The 25,479-nt window shown below is 39.6% G+C and overlaps 1 protein-coding gene across 1 annotated transcript in view; it reads right to left on the reverse strand.

The window, feature by feature from the left end:
- Positions 1 to 414: 414 nt before the first annotated feature.
- The window catches only part of E2F3 (E2F transcription factor 3), a 42,042-nt gene continuing 16,977 nt past the window's right edge, over positions 415 to 25,479 (reverse strand). Inside the window, exons 2-7 of the mRNA XM_036379154.2 lie at positions 11,865 to 11,976; positions 9,201 to 9,420; positions 8,439 to 8,597; positions 5,878 to 5,992; positions 3,417 to 3,552; positions 415 to 2,715 (exon numbers count right to left, since the gene is read on the reverse strand). Of these exons, the coding sequence (XP_036235047.1) occupies positions 2,450 to 2,715; positions 3,417 to 3,552; positions 5,878 to 5,992; positions 8,439 to 8,597; positions 9,201 to 9,420; positions 11,865 to 11,976 (1,008 nt within the window). The 3' untranslated portion in view covers positions 415 to 2,449. The remainder of the gene's footprint in view (positions 2,716 to 3,416; positions 3,553 to 5,877; positions 5,993 to 8,438; positions 8,598 to 9,200; positions 9,421 to 11,864; positions 11,977 to 25,479) is intronic.

Genomic DNA, 25,479 nt, shown 5'->3' on the forward strand with positions numbered 1-25,479 from the left:
TTGGAAGTGACTCAAGAAAACACTTCTTTTCAAAGCTACTTTAGGAAACTTCTGGACAATTATTGGGGCAGGTTAAGCAGTTCCTCAACAAGTACTTTAATGTTATTTAATCCTACAATAACACCATTTCTATCAAGTGTGCAAGAAGTCTGTTCATAATTCATATGAGAGGAGAGGGAATAAATAAAAATAAATTTGTATAATCCCAACCTCTGGATCACCTGCTGTGTCTTTTATTTTTGTTTCAGTCTGGCTTAAAAAAACCCACTGAAATGTTGGCATAATTAAAAACAAAGGGATTGAAACTATCTGTCAAATGAGTGTTTGCACTAATAACGAAAACAGTAACAGGTTTCAAGAAGCAGTATGACAGGCACCAAGACTAAGAAAAATTTAAATAGTTGTATACAAATCTAAAGTCTTTAAAAAATTTCATTTTTATTGATTCATTACCATACAAAATTTATTCAAATTACATCCATTTGAAGTGGTAAGATCACAGCTAGAGAACATGTCACCCTTTAGTAAATCTATTTACAAAACTCACCATAAAAGCTTTTTTTGTTGGTTTTTTCCTTTTTTTTTACAGTATTTTACAGAGGTTTGTTTTTTTTTTTAAACTAGCATACAATGCAAAGCTAAATTAGATTAGTATTTTGCCCACACGCACTGGGACAAGTGTTTAATTTGTACAAAAAAAAGATGGTCTGCGTTAGTCTTCATTTTCTCTTCCCTCGCAAAAGTGCCCCTTTGTCTCGCAAATCTTCATGCTCACACAACTTTTACTTTCCTCTTCCACAAGACAAAAACTTTAAATACTACAATTTTATTTACAGATCCACATCTAAAAAAACTCTTAAAAAATTACAAACCAGCTAGAAAATATTCTGGCAGTGTTTACAAATTAATTCTATTGTACAAAACTGCTAGATAACTAAAGTGTGAGTTGAGAACATATATCAAATTAAATACAACTGCTGAATGATCTATGCAAACATTTGTACATATAAACACACACTTAACACTGTTTAACAGTTCTTTATGTGTTGCCCTTTATACATTTGTTATATTCTAAAACCCACACAGTCATACAGTTTCCTTATTAGTACTGTGACTTCTTGCCTTTTCGTGTGTGAGCTTTCATAGCAGCAACTCAATGGTACCAGAAAACCTGCATACATAATATTCTACTACAGTACAAATAGTACTAATTTTCTGAGTATGTCAGATAAGCACAACAGTAATGCAAACAAAAAGATTATATGGGCACCATCTAATCAACATTACATTAATTTAGCCCAGAACATGGCAAAATATTTTACACTCAAGGAAAAAAAAAATTATTTAAGACTTCTTAGAATTCCTCTGACGTTCAAAAAATAAATATTGGTACTATACTATACTAGCAAAGATCTTCAAAAAATAAATGCAATTCAGTTGATGTGGTACTTACAGTTATGTACTTTGGAAAAAAATTAGTTCCATTTTGCTGGCGAAGAGAATTATAAAAAGCTGTAAGCAGAGGAAACTAACCCACTGAGATAAATATGATATATTGAACAAACAAAGCTTGGCATAAGTGTTTTCCATAGAGGGAAAAACCCACAGTGCATCTCTAGTAGGCACTTAACATGAAGCCCCACTTAGTACCACAAAAATTCTTGTACCAGTTCTAATGCACACTGGGGGCAGTAAAATTGAACTGTGCATCTTCGTTCTAGTTTAAAAAAAACAACCAACAAAAGCTACTTTCACACACACACACGCACACACAAGCGTTTTTAAAAATCTGCGATTACTACGAGAAGTGGCAGAACTTTATACTTTTCAATATCTGCAATATACACTACATTTACAGTGTATTTTCTTTTCATTAAAAGCTTTTAAGGACATAAGTATTTGACCTCATAATGAGACATATACATAGCTCAAAATGAGCATTATGACAGCAATTTAAACATTCCCACAAGTAGCTCAAGAATCCCATTCCACTCTTTTGCATTACTTCATATTTACGTTCACTGCATGTACAATCCATGTTGTGACACTCAAAAGACATGCATTCTCTGCAGAAGGCACGACCTGAAATACTATTACAAAATTGTGATTTAGGACTAAACCAGTTCATGGAGCCCTTCTCCGTAAGCCCACTTGTCACGGGAAGCAGAGACTGGGGGAGTGTGAAGACAAAACATCCACGGTCACCTGCTTGCACCTGCTGACTCGCAAGGCACTGGAGCTCAGGGTCAAGGAGAAGGCTCTGCTGTAATAGCCTTCCCTTGTTTCTTATGGTGTTACAGGGAGTATTCAATTAAAATATCAGCACTGTTCAGGAGCCTAGTTTATTTAATAATGCTATTTTATGGTAAGTAGAGGACAACTCTGAATGACGGCAGGTTTTTTGATTCCATTAAAAACATAGTTTAGATACGGACAGAACTTAAGACAATCAGCTGTATATAAATTCATCCATCAGTGAAGGAAGTTTCTCTAAATCATAAGCATCAAAGAGGTCACTGATGCCTTCTTCATCCCCAAGGCCCAGCAAATAATCTTCCTGAAGCAGAGGAGGCAGCAAATTCACAAATGGTCCTTCAAAGTTCGAGGGAATTTGGTCCTCAGTCTGCTGTAGAAGGTTGGCTGGAGAAGCCAATGGAGAGATTGTTGCCATATTTACTGAGCAGTCACCTTGTCCTGAGTTAGCAGAAGCCACTTCTGTGACAGGAGCGAGAAAAAAATAAAAATTGTCACATTTAATCTCTGTAGAAATATCAAACACAGATCAAACAAAGTAACCACTGCATAAAGGGCCTTTCATAAAGAATCATTTCAACAATAAAAAAATGGCCTCCATATAATTGCTAGCTTGTTTTTGATGTGTTACAAAGGGCTTCTCAAAAATGACCATGTTGCTATCATCTCTGACTTTTCTATTAAAAAAATCATCTTACAAGATTTAAACATCTGTAGGGGGAAATAAACATTGTGAGATGCCCATTTTTCAATGGAGTTCATAGTCAAACCTGAGAATTTTCTAGGTACCAGATGTCAGTGAAGAAATGTAGCTTCACATATACCCATACACAGAGATTTCTGCCTCTTGTGTTGAGATGGATCTTTACTGCTACTGTCTTATTTGAAAACTTAAAAGGAACACTATTGTCTCTTTCTTCAGAATTACATACATTTTGGTTACATATGATATGCAAATAGAAAACTTACTTTAAAGAAATGATGCAAATGAAAACTTATTTCTGACTACATCAACCAGAAATACATAGTGAAAAATTGATACCTTAGCTTTCCACTTAGAAAAATAAAGCCAAAGAAAAAGAGCTGGAAATCCAAAGTTCAAGCTGAAACCTTTAATGTGAGCTTGAAGAAAGGCCATTAGTAGTGCAAAGAAATAATTTTACCTTTGGAAATGGTTTTGGAAATATTTCCATTGTGGTCCTGACTATAGGTTTTCATTGGACTGAGGGCATCATTTTCCTCTGGGCACAGATAAACTTCAATAGGTCCTTGAGTACTAGATAAATGTATCAAGGCGCTCTGCTAACAAAACAAACAGCAGAATGGTGTTACACCAATGAACACAAGAGAATATTGATGATACTGAGTAAATTCTTACTGGGTTGTGAGTATTTGAGAACAGTTTTACTAATCAAAAGAACCTGAAAAGAACACCAAGCTTTTTTTTTTTTTTTTCCAAGATGTGAAAGGTTTGGCTGATGTATCTTATCTTGCAGACTAGAACATAAAAACTTTTTCCACTGTAGTGCACAAATCTCAAAATCCCACCATTTTTGTATGTCATATCATAAGAAGGGAGGCATAAAGGATTAAACTCCAAACATTTTCTTATAACCACAATAGCCTGGAGCATTCTGATGGAAGGGAACTGTGGGATGCAAGTCACAGGTTTTATTATTATTCATAACAATAATATTGAATGTATTTGTACAAATGTTTCTGCTTTAAAAAGATGCCAAAACATCTTTCCCACTTTCCCAAGGGCCTTCAGCACCTACTCAACTGAACTCAGATACCTGTATGTAAGTTCACCTATCTATCAGGCAACATCTCCAAATAACCAAAAATCTCCAAACCAGATGCCATTTTCTTCACCCAAACTACTTATCTAAGTTCTTCTTCCCCATCAAGGCAGTGATTTTGATGGCGGTTCTGAATAGGAACTGCTAATTTGTTGCAAGAAGTCACATTTTTCTTAACTTTCACACACTGATGCAGTAAACCAACATGACCCAGGCACAGAAAACCTGCAAAGCTGCTCTTTGTGTTATGATGGAAAACCATAAATTACTCTGGTTATAAATAAACCTGCTGCTGCTGAATTGCATCAATAGTTTTCTAAAAAGCATAAATATAGGCATTAGGTACCGCTTTGCAGACTTGTTTAAAATATTTCCTTTCGTGCCCTTTGGCAAAATGTTCCTTTTATTATTTGGGTTCTGACAGTTATGTAACATAATAGACAGCATTTACAAACACAGAGAACAGCAACTGAATGGGGGTTTGCCAGGGAAGAGAAAACAGTTAAAAGTACTTAGGTCAATGCTGCAGATAACTGGAGAAAAGGAGATGTAAAGAGCAGGAGTTGAAGAAGGAACGTACTATTGAGTGACTGAGGTATGCAAAAAAAAGAACAGTGAAATGTAATAGCATGTGACAGAAAGAAATAGGACCTTACTGCCTGAAGCTGAAAATTAAATAAGGTGGGTATAGAGGATAAGGGAGGTCTAAGCACTAATTTTAATGATCGTGTGCATCCCTCTCTGCCTGCCTGATTTTGCTGAATTAAAAATCAAAGCAAAATGCCCAGGGGAAAGAAACAGGAAAGCAAACAACAATAACAGTATATATTTATGAATACTGATAAAAGATACACTTTTCTCATTGCAGCAAAATGATTTATTCTTCCTGCCAGAACCTGCAACAAGGTTCAAAGGGGAAAGTAAGGACAAAGGCAAAGAAAAGAAAAAAAGAAGGATGGAAACCAAAATGGGTCTAAGCAAGTGCAGAATAATCTTAGGAAAAAAAGTGACAGGGAATCCAGAGTCTGATCCTGCCCACAGGGCAGCAGGTATGGCTGAGCTCACTTGGCCTGGTGTAGGGATGAAAGATTAATGCACAGCTATGAACAAAACATTTGCCGTGTTTGTGGGGTTAGCCCCATCTCTAGCTGCTCTTTGAGTGAAGAAATTAGGTACATTTTTTGAATCTCTAACCAAGCTATTCCTGCCAATTATTCCCATTTGCCCAACATACTTGAGTCTGTCTTCCCAAGTGAGAATTAAAATAAATAAGTGCCAATGAAGCAAAGATGATGATGATGAAAGAAGGAAGGGCAAGAATGTTTCTAGGAGTAAAACACAAATTTCTACAATACCTGTAATACTTCAGAAAATAAATTCCTACATGAAAACATGTTTCAATAAATTAGGATATCAGTTATATGCATTGTCAAGATGCTTAAGGCATTGAGTTTTCCATTAACTTTTTAACTAAGATAAGAAAGCCGAATTTCTTGTGAAAGACTTTACATTGCTACAAACCAAGGAAATTTCAATTGTCAAGAAAGAGTTTCTCTTTATGTAAAGCATAGCAAAAGAAAATATCTGTAAATAGTGTGGATTACTCTGAAGAAATCTGAAAGTGAGTGAAAAGGAACAAATAACGATTGTTCTGTGTGAATTGATGTTTAAAGTTTCCCCTTCCTTTTCTACAGAAACATCCCTAAAATGCGTAAGAATATAGGATTGTGTACCTGGGCACATATTACCGTAAGACTCAGGAGACACTGCATTTGTAGAAAAACTATATATAACCAGGCAGGAAATGCCAGATTCTCCTTACCTCCACTGGGTCAGGCACTTCAAGTCTTGTTTCTGGAGGAGCTTTCACAACTATAACAGTTTGGTCTTTAAGGCCACTAATTTTTCTAATATCTTGGTACGTCACGTAAGCTAATGTAATCAGTGTTAAGGAATTTTTCAACCCAGGTTACAATACACTCACACTATTAGAAAAGGCAGAAGTCTTTCAATTATTTTTCCATTTTCTTGATTTTCAAAAAAGCTCTTAGCCCAAGGTTTTCTGTTCGCTACAGAGTGATTGCCACTGTGAAGCCCTGTGAGAACTTCCCTTTGATGTAATAGCTGGGGCCACCATTCAGTGAACAAAAGGGGTTCTCTGTGCTGAGTGCTCCTCTCCTCCTCAATATGGGGGAAACTACAGAAATTCAGGTTCAACAACCTGAAATTACTAATAGACTCCATGAAGCAAAAATTTTTATGCACTTGCTATCAATATGTAGAGAGCTGAAAATCACAGGAAAAGGGTATAGGAAATTTATAGATGCATGCTATAGAAGTGCATACACAGCATCATAGAATCATAGAATGGTTTGGGCTGGAAAGGACCTTAAAAGATCATTTGGTTCCAACCCCTCTGCCATGGGCAGAGACACCTTTCACTAGACCAGGTTGCTCAGACCCCCATCCAACCTGGCCTGGAGCAATTCCAGGGACGGGGCATCCACAGCTACTCTGGGCAACCTGTGCCAATGTCCCACCAACCTCACAGTAAAAAACTTCTGTCTAATATTTCATCCAAACCCACCTCCTTTCAGTTTAAAGCCATTTCACAACAATGTCTTTAATAAAACATCCATCTCCAGATCTCCCATAGGCTCTTTTTAGGTACCGGAAGGTGCTATAGGGTCTCCCTGGAGTCTTCTCTTCTCCAGGCTGACAAAAATCCTAATTTCAGTTTAAATTTGAGGGGCTTTGCAAACATAAATATATAATACATAGAACCTATATAAAATATATATAAATATACAAACATTTATGCAACATTCATATATTTATATATTAATTTATGTAATACAAAACTATTTTTAAAGCCTGTTTAAGCAGCTACTTTAAACCTCTAGAGTGCAGAATGTCAATTTCTGCATAAGGACAGAATAAATATGAATATTTTGCTGTTCAACAAGTATTTGTCAAAATGTCAGTGTTTTAGGGGTTACTATATGGGGAAGCCTCACATACTGATCCATGTAACTGAGATGTTAAAGTGCTTTTGTCTCTGAAAAGAACTGTGAAATGGCCATGATCACATGCATACAGCTCCAGCTCTTTAGTTTTGTCATCTGTTACCTGGCATAACAGGGGAATATCCAGGGGAATAAAAAGCCTGACTTTATAGATACTTTTGGGTGGTGTGAGTGTGTGCTGTTACTGAGCAGTACAGCAAGACCGACTGCCCAAGCTCCCATACATACTGTATCTATCTTGGATCAAACAAGTCAAGAGGCAAAGTGATAGGTCATCATCTTTCACCCAAATGGCTTTTATCAAGGCTTTTGCCACTCGTTAAATAAGGTTTGAAAAGGCAGAGTTCATCCCCACAGGATTTAGTGCTACAAAAATTCAGAACTGTCATGTTCAGCTTTGTCTTGCTTATGTCTCCTCATGGATTATACTCTAGCTAAAGGCAGTACTGATCCTACTGCCCACTCCACCTGGCGATCTTTGGTTACATCAAAATGTCTATGAAATCCAGTCAAAAGTCAATGTTCACATAGTTCAAGTACTTTTTACTGGTACTCCCATAGTTACTTCCTGTCCCTCAGAACAGAGAATAAATCCACTTTATTAGATGCTATTTGAACACTACTGATTATATATAGTAATAAATTTTCATATCAGCATTTGATAAAATGCTTTCTTGTGTTGCTAATAGTTGGGAAATCCAAGGAAAATGACAACTGGTTAATTACGAAGAGCATTAACAGCCAAAATAAGTCATATGAACCTTATGCAATTATTACATTAAATAATTCAACCTAAATTATTCTGAGAGCTCACAGAAGTTTTATCTATATTTTATTACCGATTCTCCAACCAGAGGAATCCGAAACTTTGTTGCAAGTTTCATACTAAACCTAATCCCAACTTTATCTTCCTCTCTGTGCCTGTAATTTATATTTAAAGTGAAATAAATTTAAAAAAAAGTAATGACTAAACAAGTCTGTTACCTGACCAGACTCTCTCTTCATGCCTTTATAATTTCTAAACACATAAAACTGCGGTTTGCTGTAGGCTTGAAAAAAATGCAATTGGATATCCTCACTCATTAATCAGTAAAGGTTCTTGGTTCTACTGTAGGTGAACACAAATGTTAACAATCTCCTTCATGTATCACCTTTTCTGGTTTTCCTTTTCACATTCCAGAAGCATTGCAGGTTCAAGCTGCTTAAGCAGCTTTTGTATCAAACCACATTAAAACCTTTTCAACTTCTAGAAGCTTCTGATGCTTTCTTTCAATGACATTACACAGAGGAAGTCTCCTAGTATTACAGGGCACAGCAAGGAGGCTGAGCACCTTTGAGGTTTTGGGAAAAAGGATATCTCTGATTCTCTGAGTCCTCTGTTAGCAGCTTGAGGTCCAGTGTGCAGCTTTGGATTAGCTCATCCAGTTTCTTCTCTTCCTGAGTCAGTTCCGTCACCTCCTTGGTGAGGCCCTGGCGCTGCGCCAGCATCCCACCGTCCTCGGACAGGCTGCAGCCCCTGCAGACACACAGAAGGAAGGAAGAATTCTGTAAAACCTGATTCTACACCATGGTAAAGGGGAGAGACAGGGTTTTACACTGCAGATCAGGTTCTTCGTTCTTTCTCCCTAAACCCATCCCTACCGAGTCAACATAAATGATGCTTTCCAGAAAAAGCATCTTTTTATGACAACAACACATTCTGGAACTGCCACCAAGATGAAAGAGTTTAGTATTTCCAGCTACTTCCAAAATCTTGTTTCTAACCACAGTTTAAAAAAGGACTTTTTTTACTTACTTTACTTTTTATTTTTTTACTTTTTACCAAGGAAGGCAGTAGGTAGAAACACATACCTAAAACCTACTCCACATGCACAAGTAAATTAATTAATCCAGTTTTCAAACAAAATGCTGGTTTCTAAATTCCCTGAAAAATGCTTTTTATAAACTTTTCTTAACAGAATAGATTCTGTTAAGAAAATAGGACTTTATTCTGTTGGAAGGCATTTTGGATAATTGCTTGGAGCAAAGTGTTAGAACGAAAGGTGGGAGAAGAAAAACACTGCAGCCCTGTGATAGTGAAATCAGCCAGCAGGGATGGAAAAGGATAATGAATACTTACATCCACTGAATGTTGTTTTTGGATTTTTTCTTAATGAGATGGATGCCTTCCAGTACATTGGTGATATCGTAAATCCTCCTTTTTTGCACCTTGAGGACCTCTGCTGCTCTGTTCAAATCTAGGACCCCATCAGGAGATTGGCTCAGCAACTGAATGAACTTCTTTGTAAGAAGGCCAAGGGATGTATCATACCGAGTCTTTTCTGAAGGAGATTTTGGAGCTTGGAAGGAAAAGGAAAAAGAAAGTTAAATCAGTTTTTTTCTCATTTTGGTTCCGAAAGCAGCAACCAAAAATGAAATTACATATATTACAGTTACTTCTTTCATTTTTACTGAAGAAATCTCTCATACCTCGCATTAAGACACAACTTACCACTATGTATTTGTATTTCAAGATGTACTTTTCCAAAAGTCACAGGTACATGAGCAAATATATACATTTTTTAAAATGCAAATATTTCCAGTAGTCTGATAGATACATATGGAAATATTCTGCTTAGGCTTTTTCTATGTGAATTCATAATAGTATTTTTAGTATCTATTTATCCTGGCAGCAAACCCAAAAAATCCCCTGTGACTCTCCTTCATCAGTCTGATAGCCAGCTTTCATCAGGGTTTGATTTTCCCCTCATGTGAGATAAGTGTTTCATATGCAATTAAGCAGGACTTAGGTGTACTTCAGTGGGTGAACACAATGACAGATTCCATCAGTGTCAGACTCCACAGCTTGAGAAAACTCAAGTGAATTAGAGGAGATTGATACAAAATAACAATTTATAATCATCATTGCTTCATAACCAAGCAATGCTCAAACTGGGACAGAGTATCCATAGCTTCTAAATTAGAAGTCAGCAAACGGCTTGGACCAATTCATGGTTTCCATGCACAAATGCAGCATCTATATACTTCACAGATGGGCTTTTAAGAGTTTAAATACTTGTATCAGAATGATGCCTAATTCTCAATGTTCAAGGCCTCTCTGTCAAGGGAAATGAGCCAGCCATTATTACAAGTCTGCTGGGCTGGTACGTCTCAAACCCTTCATTTGCTTCCACTATTATGCAGGGTGGAACATGGGCTGATTTAGTGGTCTTTTTCAGGTTTTCAAGGGTCATGCCATACATTAAACTGCAGAAGTCAGTCAAAACTGAAAATCCCACTGAGGAGTGAACCTTTAGATTACCCTGAAATATTTTGAAGAATACAATGGCTTTTCAATAAAAACCAAGACATTGCATCTTTGCAAAGAGAACCAGCTAGCTGTATTTCTTTGGGTAGACTCAGAGCTTGTCTGCTCTAGGAAATGGAAGAATATTCATAGAAAGGCTTGGGTTGGAAGTAGAACTTAGAACTTAAGAGATCATCTAGTTCCACCCTCCCTGCCATCGATAGGGATACCTCCCACTAGACCAGATTGCTCAGAGCCCCATCCAACCTGGCCTTGAAACACTTCCAGGGATGAGGCATCCACAGCTTCTCTGGGCAACCTGTTCCAGTGCCTCACCACCCTGTGAGGAAAGAATTTCTTCCCAATATCTCATCTAAATCTCATTCTCGTCACTTACATGACCTTGTGGATTTAGAGCAAGGGTGGTTGGTTTGTCAGGGTTTTGTTTGGGGCTTAGAAAAGTGTAAGAGGATGAGAGTAATAATGGCAAGAAGTGGCTGGAGTCCCACCTAAAACGACTTGTGCTCTTCATCCCACACCAAATTCTTTGTACACGTTTATCAATGATGCATCAGCATCCTGTGCACCAAACAGTACTGAATTTCTACAAAAATCCACTTCAATTTAAAATAAGCTTCATACAGCTTAATGAAATTTAGTTTAATTAAATCAACTGTGGTTGTTTAACTCCTATGCTTTAAGTTTCTATCTTTAACTACTTTCACTTTTCCTATCTGCCTCAATAGAAACCAGCAGACTGATGAGGAAGGCCCTTTGGCATCTCTTGCTCTGACATCACTACCACTGCTGCTCCAGTCCTCTCCTTGCCCCATCTGGCTCCCCCTGCCAGTCTAACTCTCCTGCTGAAACCCCCAAACAGGACAGCAGGGCTACAGCCCCCAGCTTCTGTTGCAAGAAGCCCACTGCCCAAGGCAATGCAGATGTACAAAAATCAGTACTCAGAGCAACTAGGCAGTGGCAGTATCCAGAGTCCCACTGCAGGGACAGAAGGCATCTCAGATGCCACAAAGAGCATTTTTCATGCAGTGCTGCTGAGGCACAGCTAGCATTCTTTGCAAATCCCTGCCCAGGGAAAGAAGCCCTGGCAGGCAGCTGCTGTAACTCCAGCAGCCAAGGAGGAGGCAGGCCTGATGAGCCTTGCCTAATAACTGTGCAATCCATGCCATCACGCCACCTTCATTCCTCAGCATCCACCTCTCCAAGCACCCCAGCATCACATCCTTGGCTGAAGAGGAGGCCCTGGGCAGAGAGAATACAGGCTGCCCAGCAGGCAGAGGGACACACCTGGCAGCCAGGAGCCTCTGCAGCCTCTTAGCAACCCCTGCTCTGCAGCAACCCCTCCATGCTGCAAACCTGCTGACCACTGCCCAGCTGGGGGGCTGAGTTTGCTGCATACACATCTAGGTAAGGACAGCAATAAACACATTCTAAGCTAGGTAAGGCAGACTGATGACAGCATGTTACCAGCTCCCTTACTTTTTGGACTATCTGGACTTCTTGTTGCAGCTCTTCCTTTCCCCTTTGGAGTCTTTAGTCCTTCTGCAAGATACTGGTGGCCACTTTCTCCTAGCTCCAGCCTTCGTTTTGCCTGTTAAAAAAAAATAATTAATGCATTGTTAAGAAGTATATTTCACTTTATCAAACACATTATTGGGACTACAGAAAGGCAGAGAGTGGTGAACTTTTCACACCAAGGTATCAGTACAGGTTCATAGCCCATGTGCATCACAACGAATCCAAATATTTACTGGAATCTTAAGGCAGACTTAAATATATCACTCAAAAGCTAGGTTGATGAGGTTTTTATTTGAAAATTCAGCATTTTTTTTTAGATTTGAAAAGCTGAGTGACCATTTCACGGTATATTCCAGTCTAGTCTGGACTTTCTTGAATAGGTATGAAAGATTTCAGGCCTCACTTGAGTTGAGAAGATTTCATTTAAGAAAAACAAAGACAGCCTCTCAAGCACCCATATGTATGAATCCACAAATCTACATTTCCTTTGAAAAATTTGTTATAACCATCTAAGTTTCTGCAAAAGTAGTCCTAGTCCAAGTTATATTTTTCCCTTCACTGTCTGAGAGGATGGCTTTGAGGGGACCAATAATTTCCACTACTATGAACTTCCTACATGACACAACACCAAGAGCAGCATTGGACAAGTCCTCTCCTCTGCCTCTCAAAAACTTGTCCTCATTGAAAGCACAACCACTACATTTATTTCACATTAACTAGCACATGTGCTGCCTAAATTAAAGTAAGGTGGAGCAAAAGTAGTATTAGACAAAGCCTGAAAATCTGCTAAATGTTGCATTCAGCTCAAAGGAAACACATCTTGAATAACGAAAATAGTGAATGAAACCATTAAACTTTGCAGCACACAGACAAACTGCAGTGAAAACCACCACCAATATGAATTCTGTTCCTAGACAGAAACACAATATACTATCTTTGGAAACAATTCTATACCCTTCCCTGCCACTCAGGTTACTGAAATTAAATCTGGGGATACTCGTTATCCTAACAATAGAAAGCACATTACCTGGAAGACACAGGAAAAAGAACTTTTATGTCTAATCAAGTTTAGAAAAATAACTGTTCCTGAAGAATGTTGTTTATTCAGTCAGGTAGAGCAATTCAGAGTACATTATTTGCTTGTTTTTTAAGATTCACCCTATGGGGCTGGATAATGTCTTGCTCCTCACTGAACCAAGACAAAACAATATGTTCTGCTATGGAGTTGTAGACAGGTATTTCTGTATTGTGGATTTCTCTTATGCACTTTACTTTGCATCTGTGACCAACAGAAGGCTCTAAATAAAGTAATTTATATGCATTTATTTATGGATAGCTAAATAACATCTTTCTGTTGGACTCTGCTTGCAAACCTCAGACTTATTAAAAGGCAAGTTAAAGCACATGAAACCCATACAAGTCCATGGTGTAACAGCACATGCAGAGCATTCAAGCCACTCTTCTCCACATTTTGTGTGAAGAGGCATAAAATTCACTGGCAACAGGGCAAAACTGAACTGCATCCTTCTAACCAACACAGGCACTACACTCCCAGCAGACCACTGGTGGCAGCTTCCAATAGCATGAAACACCTCTGCTCTGTTCAGCTCTGTAATCCAAGGACACAGATTTCTAAAGGTCAAGTGTTAACAAAAGCATCCAGCTAATATGTTTAGCCAACATAATTGGATTAAATTAAGATTACAGCTATTCCACAGAGACAAATACATTTCACACTTTTTTATGCAAGTGTTTTTCCACCCTGAGAACTGTAAGAGCAAAGGAAGGAGGGGTGAAAAGGGAACAATTCAGGGCGTGGGAAGACTAGGCCAAAGGGATACAATTAAAGATAAAAGAGAATCTCAAAACCAGGTGTGAGAAGGAGGGGCAATGCTTAAAACATAAAATCCAGAGATTTGCAGCTCTCTCCATCAGAAGAGAAACTTAGGTTTGGATTACACATCAAAACTTTTTGTCTCAACTTGTCTGCAAGATAAAAACAACAGTATTTTGCCTCTACTTTTGTGGTTAAAGACTTACATAAGTTTTTCCCGTGAACTTCAAATAATCTGAGAGAATGCAGACAGCATCCTTTGGTTGCAGAGCAGCAAAAGCCTCCCTGCGTCTGCTGGGGCTGGCACAAACACCACACTCTTGTCAGGCTCAGTGCACCTACAGACACTGTAAGGCTAGTGAAAAAAATACCACATGACAGCTATCTACAAGATAGATGCTTTCTAGTTTACAAAGCATACAGCAAACCTGAGAGATATATAGAGCAAAATATTTTAGTGGAGTCCAAAAGATCCTGATTACTGACAGGCAATTTTAGGAAACACTGAGGAATGTTTAATTTCTGGCCAGATGTTACACGTCACTCAGCAAGTCCTCACTTCCCCTTCCTGTTTTACAAACTTCATAACTGATAATATGCAGGACTGAAGTGGTGTATTCTCTCAATTTCTTCTTTCATGAATTGCAGACTAAAGATTTCCTAGTGCTGTTTTGTTTGCACTAGAGATCCATGGTGACTCACAGTTTCTCTTCCATCTCCAAAATTATTCATAGTGCCTTCCGATATCTGGCTTCTCTTCAGAAATCTCAAGATCTGTGATCAGCAGAATCAGTGAGCCTCTTAAAAAACATCTTGATTTGTGTCACTTATTTTTGCTACAGCACTGTATTCACTATTTGTACTATTTATACAAATTAGTATTATTTGTCCTTATTTCATTACTTGATCAATCATAGCATGCACAACCATCTGACACAGTAAGAGGGACCTGCTAAGACTTAACAAGCCAAAGGACACCAGCACAAAGCATCCCAAATGACAAGGACAAATAGGAAGCAAAGGGACTAAAAATTTCTCAGTGACGTGAAACCTGAGTGCAAGAAATGGGAAGTCAGATTCTTTAGGGAGACAGTGAAAGGAGCATAAAATAAAAGGAACTATGAGACAGGTAAGCCACAAACTGATACTTTCCAGCAAGAGACACAAAAGTAACAGGAAAGCAAGCATCCCATTAAGCTAAACCAGATACCTACCCAACACCTTGGTCCAGATGTAAAAATTGTGGCATCAACTGCTTTAACTCAAGTTTCTCTTCCAATACTATGAGCCATCCCTGATATAGATACAACTACAGACCCACTGTTCAGTGCAGACCATGAAAAACTGATGGCACCTTGAGTCCTGTGTAGGTTTGCCCTTTTAGCTTCAATTCTTTTTTTTTTTTTAAAGAAACCTAGATAGCTACCACAATCCACATCAGAGGCAAACCCACAAGAACGTCTTTCCTAAGAACACTTGTCTCTAGAGGAAAATAGTTTAAAAACTCCCAGGATAAGCTAAGTATTTTCAAGTATACAGGACCTGACGCAATTCACTTTACAGTACTCAGTCTCATGGATTAACTTTCAAGAGGAAGTTGGAGGCTGGTTATGCTTATAGAAGAGAAAAAAAGGAGCAAGTGTAGTATTAACTAATTGACAAAAGGGGTGGAAAAGGTGCAAAGGGGAAATTATAGCCCATTCCCTTTAATGGGCTGGTTTGAGTTCATGGCTACCTAGGTCTATCAGGCTGCTGACACCACCTCTTCTGCATCCTCCCTCCATCCCTGCTCTCCTGGTGCAGGCAGCACTTGATTGATATGTCCTCATCAGCCCCCACAGAAAGGTGGTTCAAGAGGTCCCCACCAGCAGGAACTTAGTCCTACTCCAAAACAGAAATTATTTTTCTGCTGGGTGGGTGATGAGCCTGCACTGAGAGCTGCTGAGTAGAAGCAGTGTAACACCCACCCAAGCCCCTTGGAGCATCAGCCTGACATTTGAGCAGCTTCACAGTCATGTCACACAGCAATCAACTTCATTCTTGGGGAAAGAAACTGGCAGCAATTAGGTATAAAGAAAAAATTTCAGAGTGTTACCTTGTAACAGACAAGTAAAGGCTAAGCATCAGGTAAGAGCCAGCACAGGGTTTTGTCAAGATAGCAGAGCACAGTGCCCAGGTGGGGCAGACATCAGTTTTTGAGGACTGCATCATATCCACCCAAAGCCTTAGTTTCTCTGAGAATTATATTCGTAAGTTTGAGGGAAGAAGTAGTAAAACACTTCTTAATTCTTTCCAGTGATAAAATCATGGAGAATAACTTTGCCAAAGTATGTGCACTAGAATTTGTCCTGCTAGATGTGTGCTTCAGCTTGTTTACTGGATATAAGTTAATTGCACTGCTTGCAAGAGACAGACCTAGGAAAAATTATATTTTAAATTACATTACCTGTGCTACCTTCTGAAAATCTTTTGTCTGAAATATTGCTGCACCCATTAGACTTCAGCAAGCATATAAAGCTTGCTGGAATGATCTGAGTTGGGCATATTCTACTACCCCAAAACCCTAAATTCAAGGTCATTTGGAAAGTACAGTCAGTACATTTTCATTACAAGTGTGAGGCACCAAATTCCACTTCAAACTCCTATCACAGCTCTTGGGCCTCCCAGGCTCCGCACATCCCACCTCCTTGGAGGTCCTGAGACCTACCAACATCCCCTGCTCCCCTAGCAGGCATTCAAGGTGTGTTTGAGGAGCAGCAGTCTGATTTAAATACAAAAGGACACAAGTTGATCTCAGAATGAGAACAAAAGTAACCTGGGACAAAGCCTGCTGAGATGGTGATGGAAGATAAAAACTTATTCCAAAAAAACAATGGGATGAGGAGCTGAAAAGAAACTCTACTTTATGGTTGACTGAGGTGGAAAAACAGGAAGACTGGAAACAACCAAGCGTGGTAAGGAGTAAATTGTTTGTATTAAGTGATAGCTGACAGTGAATTAAGCAGCAAGGCAGAGAAATGTGTCTTAGGCCTCAGCTGTGGGTGTCTCAGAGCTAGGAGTAAGATGGGCAAGTTAAGCAAGGGACGATGACTAAGCCTGGTGCAGTCTCTAGAAGATATTACAATTGCTAGGGGCAGATAAAATGGCAGCTTTTCTGTATTTTACCACAAGGCTGATATTACTGGGGAGGGGATGCAAGCCTTTCCAGTGAGCACAGATAAGTTTTGACTGCAGCAAGGAAGCCATAGCATGGTTCTCTACCAATCCCCACACACTTTGCACAGGCTTTCTTCTACATTTTCTAAATTAAGCAGTCACTTAAAAATACAATTTAAAAGCTGAGGTTCTGCAGGCATGAACTCTAGTAAGCTGTTCCAGAGGTCAGGAGCTGCAGAGAAGAAATCAAATATATTGCATGAAAGGGTAAATTAAACTGGAGCTTGATGAGGAAGGAATACATGAGAGGGAGCAAAGGAGAAAAGACACCTTGGGGTGAATGCAGAAAAATATTCATACGCTAAGGAAACGTCTCCACTGAAGGAAGGGATACAGGCTGAGCATTCAGAACACACTCAAATGAACAAAGCCAGGTATGTGGAGAGCTGTGAGTGTCTGCCAGAGGGCTGCACCCAGCTGAGGGCACGGCAAATGTTCGGAAGACTGGAAAATAGGGAGAGGCGCAGAGAGGAAAGCAGAGGAGCTCTCAGTAAGGAAGGGGCTCAGCTCTGCTGGTCAGCTTACAAGCAAAGAAACACCCAAGGTCAGCAAAAAGATGCAAGAGGAGCTCCAGAGTTCCTGGCTTCAAACTCTTACTGACAACTCATTTCATACCCCCTGCCTCACTTCTCAGCAGAAATAAATTTGCAGCTCAAACTCCTGGAAGGGAGAGGGATTTCCATCTTCCATGAAGAAATATTTACCCCAGTGGTCTACACACAGATACCAGTAATTTGTACCATACTACCCCCAGTTTCAGTAGTTAACTCTGACAGGGTAAAACATTTAAGAGGTTTCAGGAAAGAATAAGAAAATAAAGAAATAACTGGGAATTAAACTATTTGCACATAAAAGACAACAAAGCATGTCTTTAAAAGGAAAGTTCTGTAAGTCCTCTCAAGTCTTCCCAAAGTATTATTTCCCTATGGAAAGCAGGCAGTTCCATACAGAGGAACAAGAGGAACAAGACCAGGAATGGCACTTTTAATGAAAACATGACCTCAAAATTCTGCTTTACTCATAGCCATTCTTAAGACTGAAGTAAAAGATCACAAAAAGATATATATAGAAATAGTGCCTTGAAAACTGAATATATTGTAAAATCAACACAAAGCAGAAATAAATAATTTCAGGAACCTGAAATAATAGCTCCTTATTCATCAGAATAAGCAGCTTGTATTTAAAGTAAAATTTAAACAATCTTTTTAAAGCAAATGAAAACAGTTTACAGAAATCTAATCCAACAAAAAAAGTCTGAAATTGTCTTCTTATAAAACAGCAATTGTATATAAAAAAGGACCAAAAATTACTTTCTATTATAGCAATTTCTGTTACCTGAGCTATCACCTTTTCCAGCTTATTATAGTTTTGACTGAGGGAAATTCTTCTCTAGATCTTATATTGAAAATTATTAATTAAGCTACAGTCAATTTTTTATTTTTAATGTAGATGAATATTAAAAGAAAATCCCTTTTATATGTCTTAATTTGGTTTATAATTCAATAAGAAGCACATCACAATCACCAAATAAAATGACACTCTGATCACACGCAGCCCTCCATTAGGTATTTGACACTGAGGGCTGAAGTCTGATGTTACTCTGATGAAGTTTCTTTCAAGGCCTAATTAAACCATCCTATTTCTATAAATTTCCCATTTTCATGATTGCCACCGAGTATCCAAGAGCCAAGGAAGCCATGAACTGTAAGCACTTAGAGATGAAACCACACAACTTTTATTTAGCTCCAAAAAGTTAAAATGTGGGTGGCCAACTTTCAGCGGCAAATTCTTGTTTGAAAGTGGGACCCAAGCCAGAGTAACTGAGCGGCAGCTCTCCCTTCTCAGGATGAATGTGCAGGAAGAAGCAATGCAAGTGCCATGAGTGCCTCCCAGTTGTTGCTGCAGAACATCCCACAAAGCCTTTTTTAACACCTACAGAAAGGAATACATCAGCTTCCAGGCACGCTCAGCGCTCCCGCCTTAGCAGCTCTGCGCATCAGTGCCACGCCAATGAGGCGCTTCACACTCTCATCCCCAGCCTGGCTGAACTGAACATTTTCAACTGCTTTTAAATGAAACACAATGGCCCAAACCAAATCAAAAAAGTACTGAAATGTAGCAATGAAAAACGGTGGTTTCTTCCTACACCGGCACAGTAAGTCATCACTGAAGCAGGATTATAATCTTAATGTACTAATTACCTTTGATTTTCATCCTGATATCTCATGTGACCTGGCCTGCCCTTTGGTCTGATTGTCTTATAGTCACCAACGCTAACATAATTCTGACACCAAGGTAAGTGGCCAGCCCTGTTTGACATCCCTCCATTTTAGGCTCATAGGTCTACTGGAATGCCATGGGATCAGCCCCACACCCCACCAGACCTGCACTCAGTATAGCAGCCAGTGTCAAAACGTGCAGCTTATCTTGTTTTCCTACTCTGCTGCAGTACTTCATATTTTCTTTGCACTAAAAGAGGAAGGACATTACAACGGTTGTGCAAGACATAAACCAAAGCACAAGCCACGTTTCTGGCCTCAAACCAAGAGAATTACACCTATGCTGCATAGGAAATGAATCATCTGAGATCTTTCTTATTGCAATTTTTCCACCAAATACGAAACAATTACTTCTTACTGGAAGCAATGGCTTTGCACTGTACTAAGGTTGAAAGCTCCAGTTACCACTTCATGTTGAAATATGAAAAGTTGTTTTCAGGAAACTGCACCCAGTTTTCATCTCAACTGCTGAACTGCCCATGGTGAGGAGCGCCTGTGTCTCTGGGCAGTCTGAAACACCTCCATGCAAGCCTCTGATCCCAACAGCTGCCAGGGGCTGAGCTGCACCTGCTTGGTTAAGGTGGAAGCTATGGAGACAAAACTTCCAGAAAATGTAATGACAAACACCCAACACTCACATGCAGGAGTGCAGCCAGACTAAGCAGCATCTGGGATGTGGAATCCTGGCCACAGAATTTTGGGGGTGTGTCTGGATGCAGCAGGATCGTTTCCCTCCCATTCCCTGGGAAGCATGGCCTGGGCCTTGGTGGTAAGGCTGGACCCTGTCACTAGCAGGCTCTAATGCCATCCTACAAACGGGTGTCAAAGCTCCCAGCCCATTTGCCTACCCCATTCCCAAAGATGCCACCTCAGCAAGGCTGCTGCCTCCAGAGCAGAGCTTGGGGATTTTCAGTTGTGGTTCACATCAGTGATTTCTCACCACACACATCCCTTAAAGAAAACAAGATTGTCACAGAACAGGCTGATGCTGAACTTGCAAACTCTTGGCAAGCAGCTGGGGAGTGGAGGGGGGAACATGATGGGACATAAACACAAAGGGGACAGGATGTGACAGCAGACCAGCCATGTAATTTCTTGGTGTAATTTCTTTGTATTGCATTTACATGCAACAGCTCCACCAACATGAGTCCACTTTTGATGCTACCCATTGAGAGCAAAGTAAGCCAAATAAGGAAGTGATAGTTCAATTCACATGGTGTATGATAGGGCACAACATCTCAGTGTGGTTTCAGAGCTGCTTGCAATGTTTCAGCCCTTCAGGAGACTTTCAGCCTCCCGAATAGCAAAGCTAAAGTTGAACTGGACCAAGGGAAAGAACTCTTTCCCTATCATTTTACAGTTGATCCTAAAGAAAAACCATTGCAAAGGAAATCAGTCTCAAAATACATCCCAGAGATATTTTTTCTTTTGTATCTAAGGATTATTTTTTATTTTAAATGTCATTAACTTCAAAATAAGATTGCAATTGGATTTGTTTCACTGAGTGGCTTCCACTCTATGTGTGGAAATTTGCACAGCTACTTAGAAAAGAAAAGCTTTTGAACACTGTCCCTTGTCTGCCAAATTGTCTATTAAACAAACAAGCCCTGAGACTGGGGGAGGAAGGACACTGAGAGCTGGAGAATATAATAGGATGAACTTCCTGGTAGGAAATTCCAGTAAATGCCATGGAGCACTAGATAAACAGGCTAAAAACTAATAGCAGCATTCCAAGCACCTATATTGACATAGGAATCAGGAAAAGTGTTACTCCTTGCTTACAAAACGTACAGAATACAGTGATAAACCTCTCCAGGAAGATGTAATTAATAAGACTGCATACATACACAGTGAAAAGTGAGGAGAAAGAGGAGCACTTACAAAGTCACACCAGAGCTATCACAGTGTAGGTGCTCTGTAATGGTGCAAGATTGGACTTGCTTTACAAAGTTCGCTCACTAAACTGCCTGCTTAAGCCACAGCATCTTGAGCTTTGTTTTCCTTGGATACAGGATACCTACAAGAGAAGACAACTGTGGAATTTCACAAATGAAATTTCTGGAGTGCAAGTTTTCGTGTCTACACGTGTCTGCGGTTCGCGATCTCCCACCCTGGCACCCCAAACCTTTCTGTATTTCACACGAAACACCCATACCAAGTTACATTACAGGAGCGCCATGGGACTGCATCACTTGACTCACTGAGAGGTGATTCACTGGGAACTAACAAACTTGTACATTCTTTCAAAAATTAATGATGCAAAGGATACGTATGTAAACACTTCAGAAACTACAGAGCTACAAACTAGAAGGTAACAAGTTTTGAAAACTCAGGTGCACGTGAGCATTAGTGCTGGGTATTCACATCACCAAAGCAGGTGAATCCGTCCTTAAAGGTCAACACCAATCCTGACTCCATATTTTTAATTCACTGCCTGAGGTACGATGGCTCTTACATCTATCTACTTTTTCAATGAATGTAATTAGTAATGAGAAGTCAGATCTTAAGCAGCGAAACCTTTTATTCTGAAGTACTTTCTTAACCCAGTTTCACCCAAGTATAAAAGCATACAGCAGGATTCCCCCAAAGTAATAAATGGACTTTGAATCCATTTAGGGTGATAAAAATATTATCTAGTTTCCAAAGGTCACTGTGAAAGTTGACAAAAAACATTCAGAAGATCCAGGCAACATGCAATGATTTGCATTTACAGACTCGGACAATGAGAAATAACGTGGGATCCTAGGCATTTACTGTAACAAAGGATAGTTCTGTACATTATGTAAACTGTGAGTGTTAGCTCACTTTAAGGAGTCTCAACATTGTTCAAACAGGTTAACCCTGATAAGTTATGCTTGCACCTACAAGTAACTACAATGCTGACTTTGCTCAAGAGATCAATTTATCATTCTAAACTTAAGTATCATTTCAAAAATTAAATTACCAGCATTATATACAAAAAAAAATCCTTACATAACCTTGATGAAGTTAACACAATAACCTCTTCCACACACCAAACCTCAGAGTAACAAAAATAAATAACAAGTACCCAAGAAACAGGAAAACATGGTTTACATATCCAAAAGCAGCTATTCCCAAAAGCACTTGGAAAGGAGGCTCCAGATTACCAGAAAGTCACAGAAATAGATAAAAGATTGTAAGAGAGCAAGGGTGATAATCACAGATAGCTGGGCCCTAAAGACCCCAGTGATGACTGACAGCCTCCTCCACCCTAGATCCGGAGCTGGTACTGCCATCAGAAGGCTTCTCTTTGCAACACATTTCTTTGACTACAAACTGAACTTGGTTTTCTCCTAGCATAGGTTGCTAAACTCTAGAAACTGATGACTTCCTCCCTCCCCACATCAAGGTAGGCAGCTGCTGCACTTACTTTTATTGCACGGGTCAGTTTGGCAACAGTTTACATGGCTGAAATGGCACAAGATAGCCAAGTTCCTGATGCTTTAAATGCTGTGTAATGTCACAAAGAACAACTAATCCACCTGAGCTTTCACTGTGATGCACATTCTACCTTGGCAGTCTTTTATCAATCCATCAGCAACACCATGGAGCAGAACAACCTGAGCGTGCTGGCAAAAGGACAACAAACTGATTTCGAATAGGAAGCTTTACTTATTCCCATTGACAGAGAGGGAATAAAAAGAAGACATGATGGCAGCAGGCCTTAAGTGAAGTGAATGAGCGTGAATGACTAAATTTTCTTTTTCACATTTAGGAAAATTCTGTCACGCGCAGGACAATCTAAAACTGATGCGACAGCCTAATTTACAAGACGACAACCAAAACAGATGATTTTCCTTGGAGTCACAGGTAATGAATTTCTAGAGGAAAAGACATTAAAGATTACATTGGATATTTTCAAAAGTATCCCTTTTGGCTTTGGTGAAGCAGAAAATCTCCAGTCATACAGTCAAACAAGAACTTTAACCTCTGCAAAAACTGACCCACACCAGACACAATCTGTCCCTTCTACTTTGTCTTCTTTACAATGTATTTCCTAAACACCTTGAGATGACTTCTCCAGAAGAATCAGTAGCACTCTGAAGTCTCAAATTTTAAAATGAAGTGAATTTGCATTTTTCTCTCTAATCTACACTTTGATGAAAGAATCTGACTTTCTAATATCACCTCCTACGTATCACAGACCCTAGCTGCTGTGCTATTGTTGCCAAGAATAAGAATGCAATTTTAGAATCTTTGTTATGAAAATGAAATGAACAAGCATCTGTCAGGAAGCACCATAAACACAGTTGCTCCTACCAAAAAGCAAGTAGAAGGATTTGCTAACCTCAAGGCTGTTCAGAGTTGAAATTACAGAGCATAACTCTACAGTTATGAGAGAAATTACAGCAAAACAGTCACTGTGTCAAAACTGGAAGGCATAAACTCATTATTTTCCCCTCACTTAAAAAATCTAATTTCCACTTTGAGTTTGCATTGTTTAAGCTTTCAATATTAAATCATCCATGTGCTCAAGTTCAACAACTTAGAAGTCCTTTAACACTGGAATCATCTCAGGGAGTGGCTGAGGTGGGAAAACACCTCTGGAGATCACCTAGTCCACCTGCCACTGCTCAAAGAGAAGGCAACTAGAACAGGATGCTCAGGGAGTTTTTAATGTGGCCAGTGAATGCAACTCCACAGCCTAAGGGAGCTGTTCCTAGGGATACACCTCTGCAGTATCATCTTCTGTTTAAATGGACTTCTTCATTACAATTTTTGCCTATTGCCTTTTATCCTGTCACTGGCCACCAGTGAGCCACCAGTATAGCCTGGCTCCATTTTCCTCACTCTCTCCCATCAAGTGTTTAAACACCTCCAGGCTCAACAGTCCCATCTCTCTCAGCCTCTTCTTCTATATGAGATGCTCTGAGGCTTTAACCACCTTCGTAGCCCCTCACTGACCTGCTGCAGTATGTCCATGTCCCCTCACAATGGGGAGCTCAGAACCCGACCCAGCATGTCAGCTGTGTCTCACCAGGGTTGAGCAGAGGGAAAGGATCTTCTCACTCTGCAGAGCTGCTTTACAGCAGGTTTGTCCCAGCCCATGCTGGTACCTGGAATTATTCTTCTGCAGAGGCAGGACTTTGCCCTTCCTTTTGCTGAACTTCATGAGGTTCCTGCCAGCCCTTTCCTCAAGCCTGTCAAAGTTCCTCTGGACAGCAGTGCAACCATCAGCTGTATCAACTACCGCCCCCAATTCTGTATCTCCTTATCAGTGAAGTCACTCCTTAATATTAATTTCATAAGCAAAACATTGCTTAAGTTGCACTGAAGGGCATTTTCTTTAGACCTCAAATAATTGATGCTGTCCTGTTTAACAGCATCTTCTGATTTCAAGATCTTTCCCTTACAAATACTAGCACTGAATCACATTATGTCATTTCAGGTATCAGTTACACCAAAACTGTTGACTGAGGCAAAAGTATCCCCACTCCTGTTCATTTTTTTGTACATGCCAGGATGCAAGCCTCAGTGCCACTGCCTCTCAGCCTTGTGCTGGAAGCTGGTGTGCAGTTGCTTGTCTACTACAGACTTCTGAGAAGTGCTGCTTTCCAGGATACAGGCCCCCTTTCATAAGGCATGGCTTGCATTCCCTGTGCTCTGGCATACAACTTTGCCTCTGGCCGTACTAAAGACACAGTGTGTCTGAATGTGCCTACAGAGCAAGTTGTGAGAGCTCCATTATCATCTCCCATTCTGCTGGCAATTACTATCAGTAACAGTTTTTTTGTTTACTTCTGCGACAATGATGAAAGCACCTCATAGTATTGGGATTAGGGAAAATACTCACTGGAATCAATCGAAAGGACCCTTTTCCTGCCACTTAGCCGATTTTTTAAACCAATTTCACATTGAGAGTTACTTTTGTTAATCAAAATGCTTTACAAAATTAAATGTATTTTCTATCAGCTTCATTGACATGCTGGACAGCTGTACCTTTGCTAACTTCCAGCTTTCGGCAGGAGAAGAAGGTTGAAGCTAGGAAGAGCTGTCTGTGGGATACTGCTGGTAAACACTTTTGGAAACACCACAGGCACTCTTTGCAGTGCTGTATACAGAAGAACTCCATCCTCATAATTGCACACTACTTAAACCCTACAGAGAGATTTATTTCAAGACTATTGACCATCCCAAGTATTCCGAAAGTTTTACAAGCACTGGCACAAGGCTGGAAGAGCAGAATGTTAGCAGAGGGATAAAGAGACAACACCTGGATTGAAAG

This window comes from Molothrus ater, chromosome 1 (assembly GCF_012460135.2).
Source record: "Molothrus ater isolate BHLD 08-10-18 breed brown headed cowbird chromosome 1, BPBGC_Mater_1.1, whole genome shotgun sequence".
Classification (NCBI taxonomy): domain Eukaryota; kingdom Metazoa; phylum Chordata; class Aves; order Passeriformes; family Icteridae; genus Molothrus; species Molothrus ater.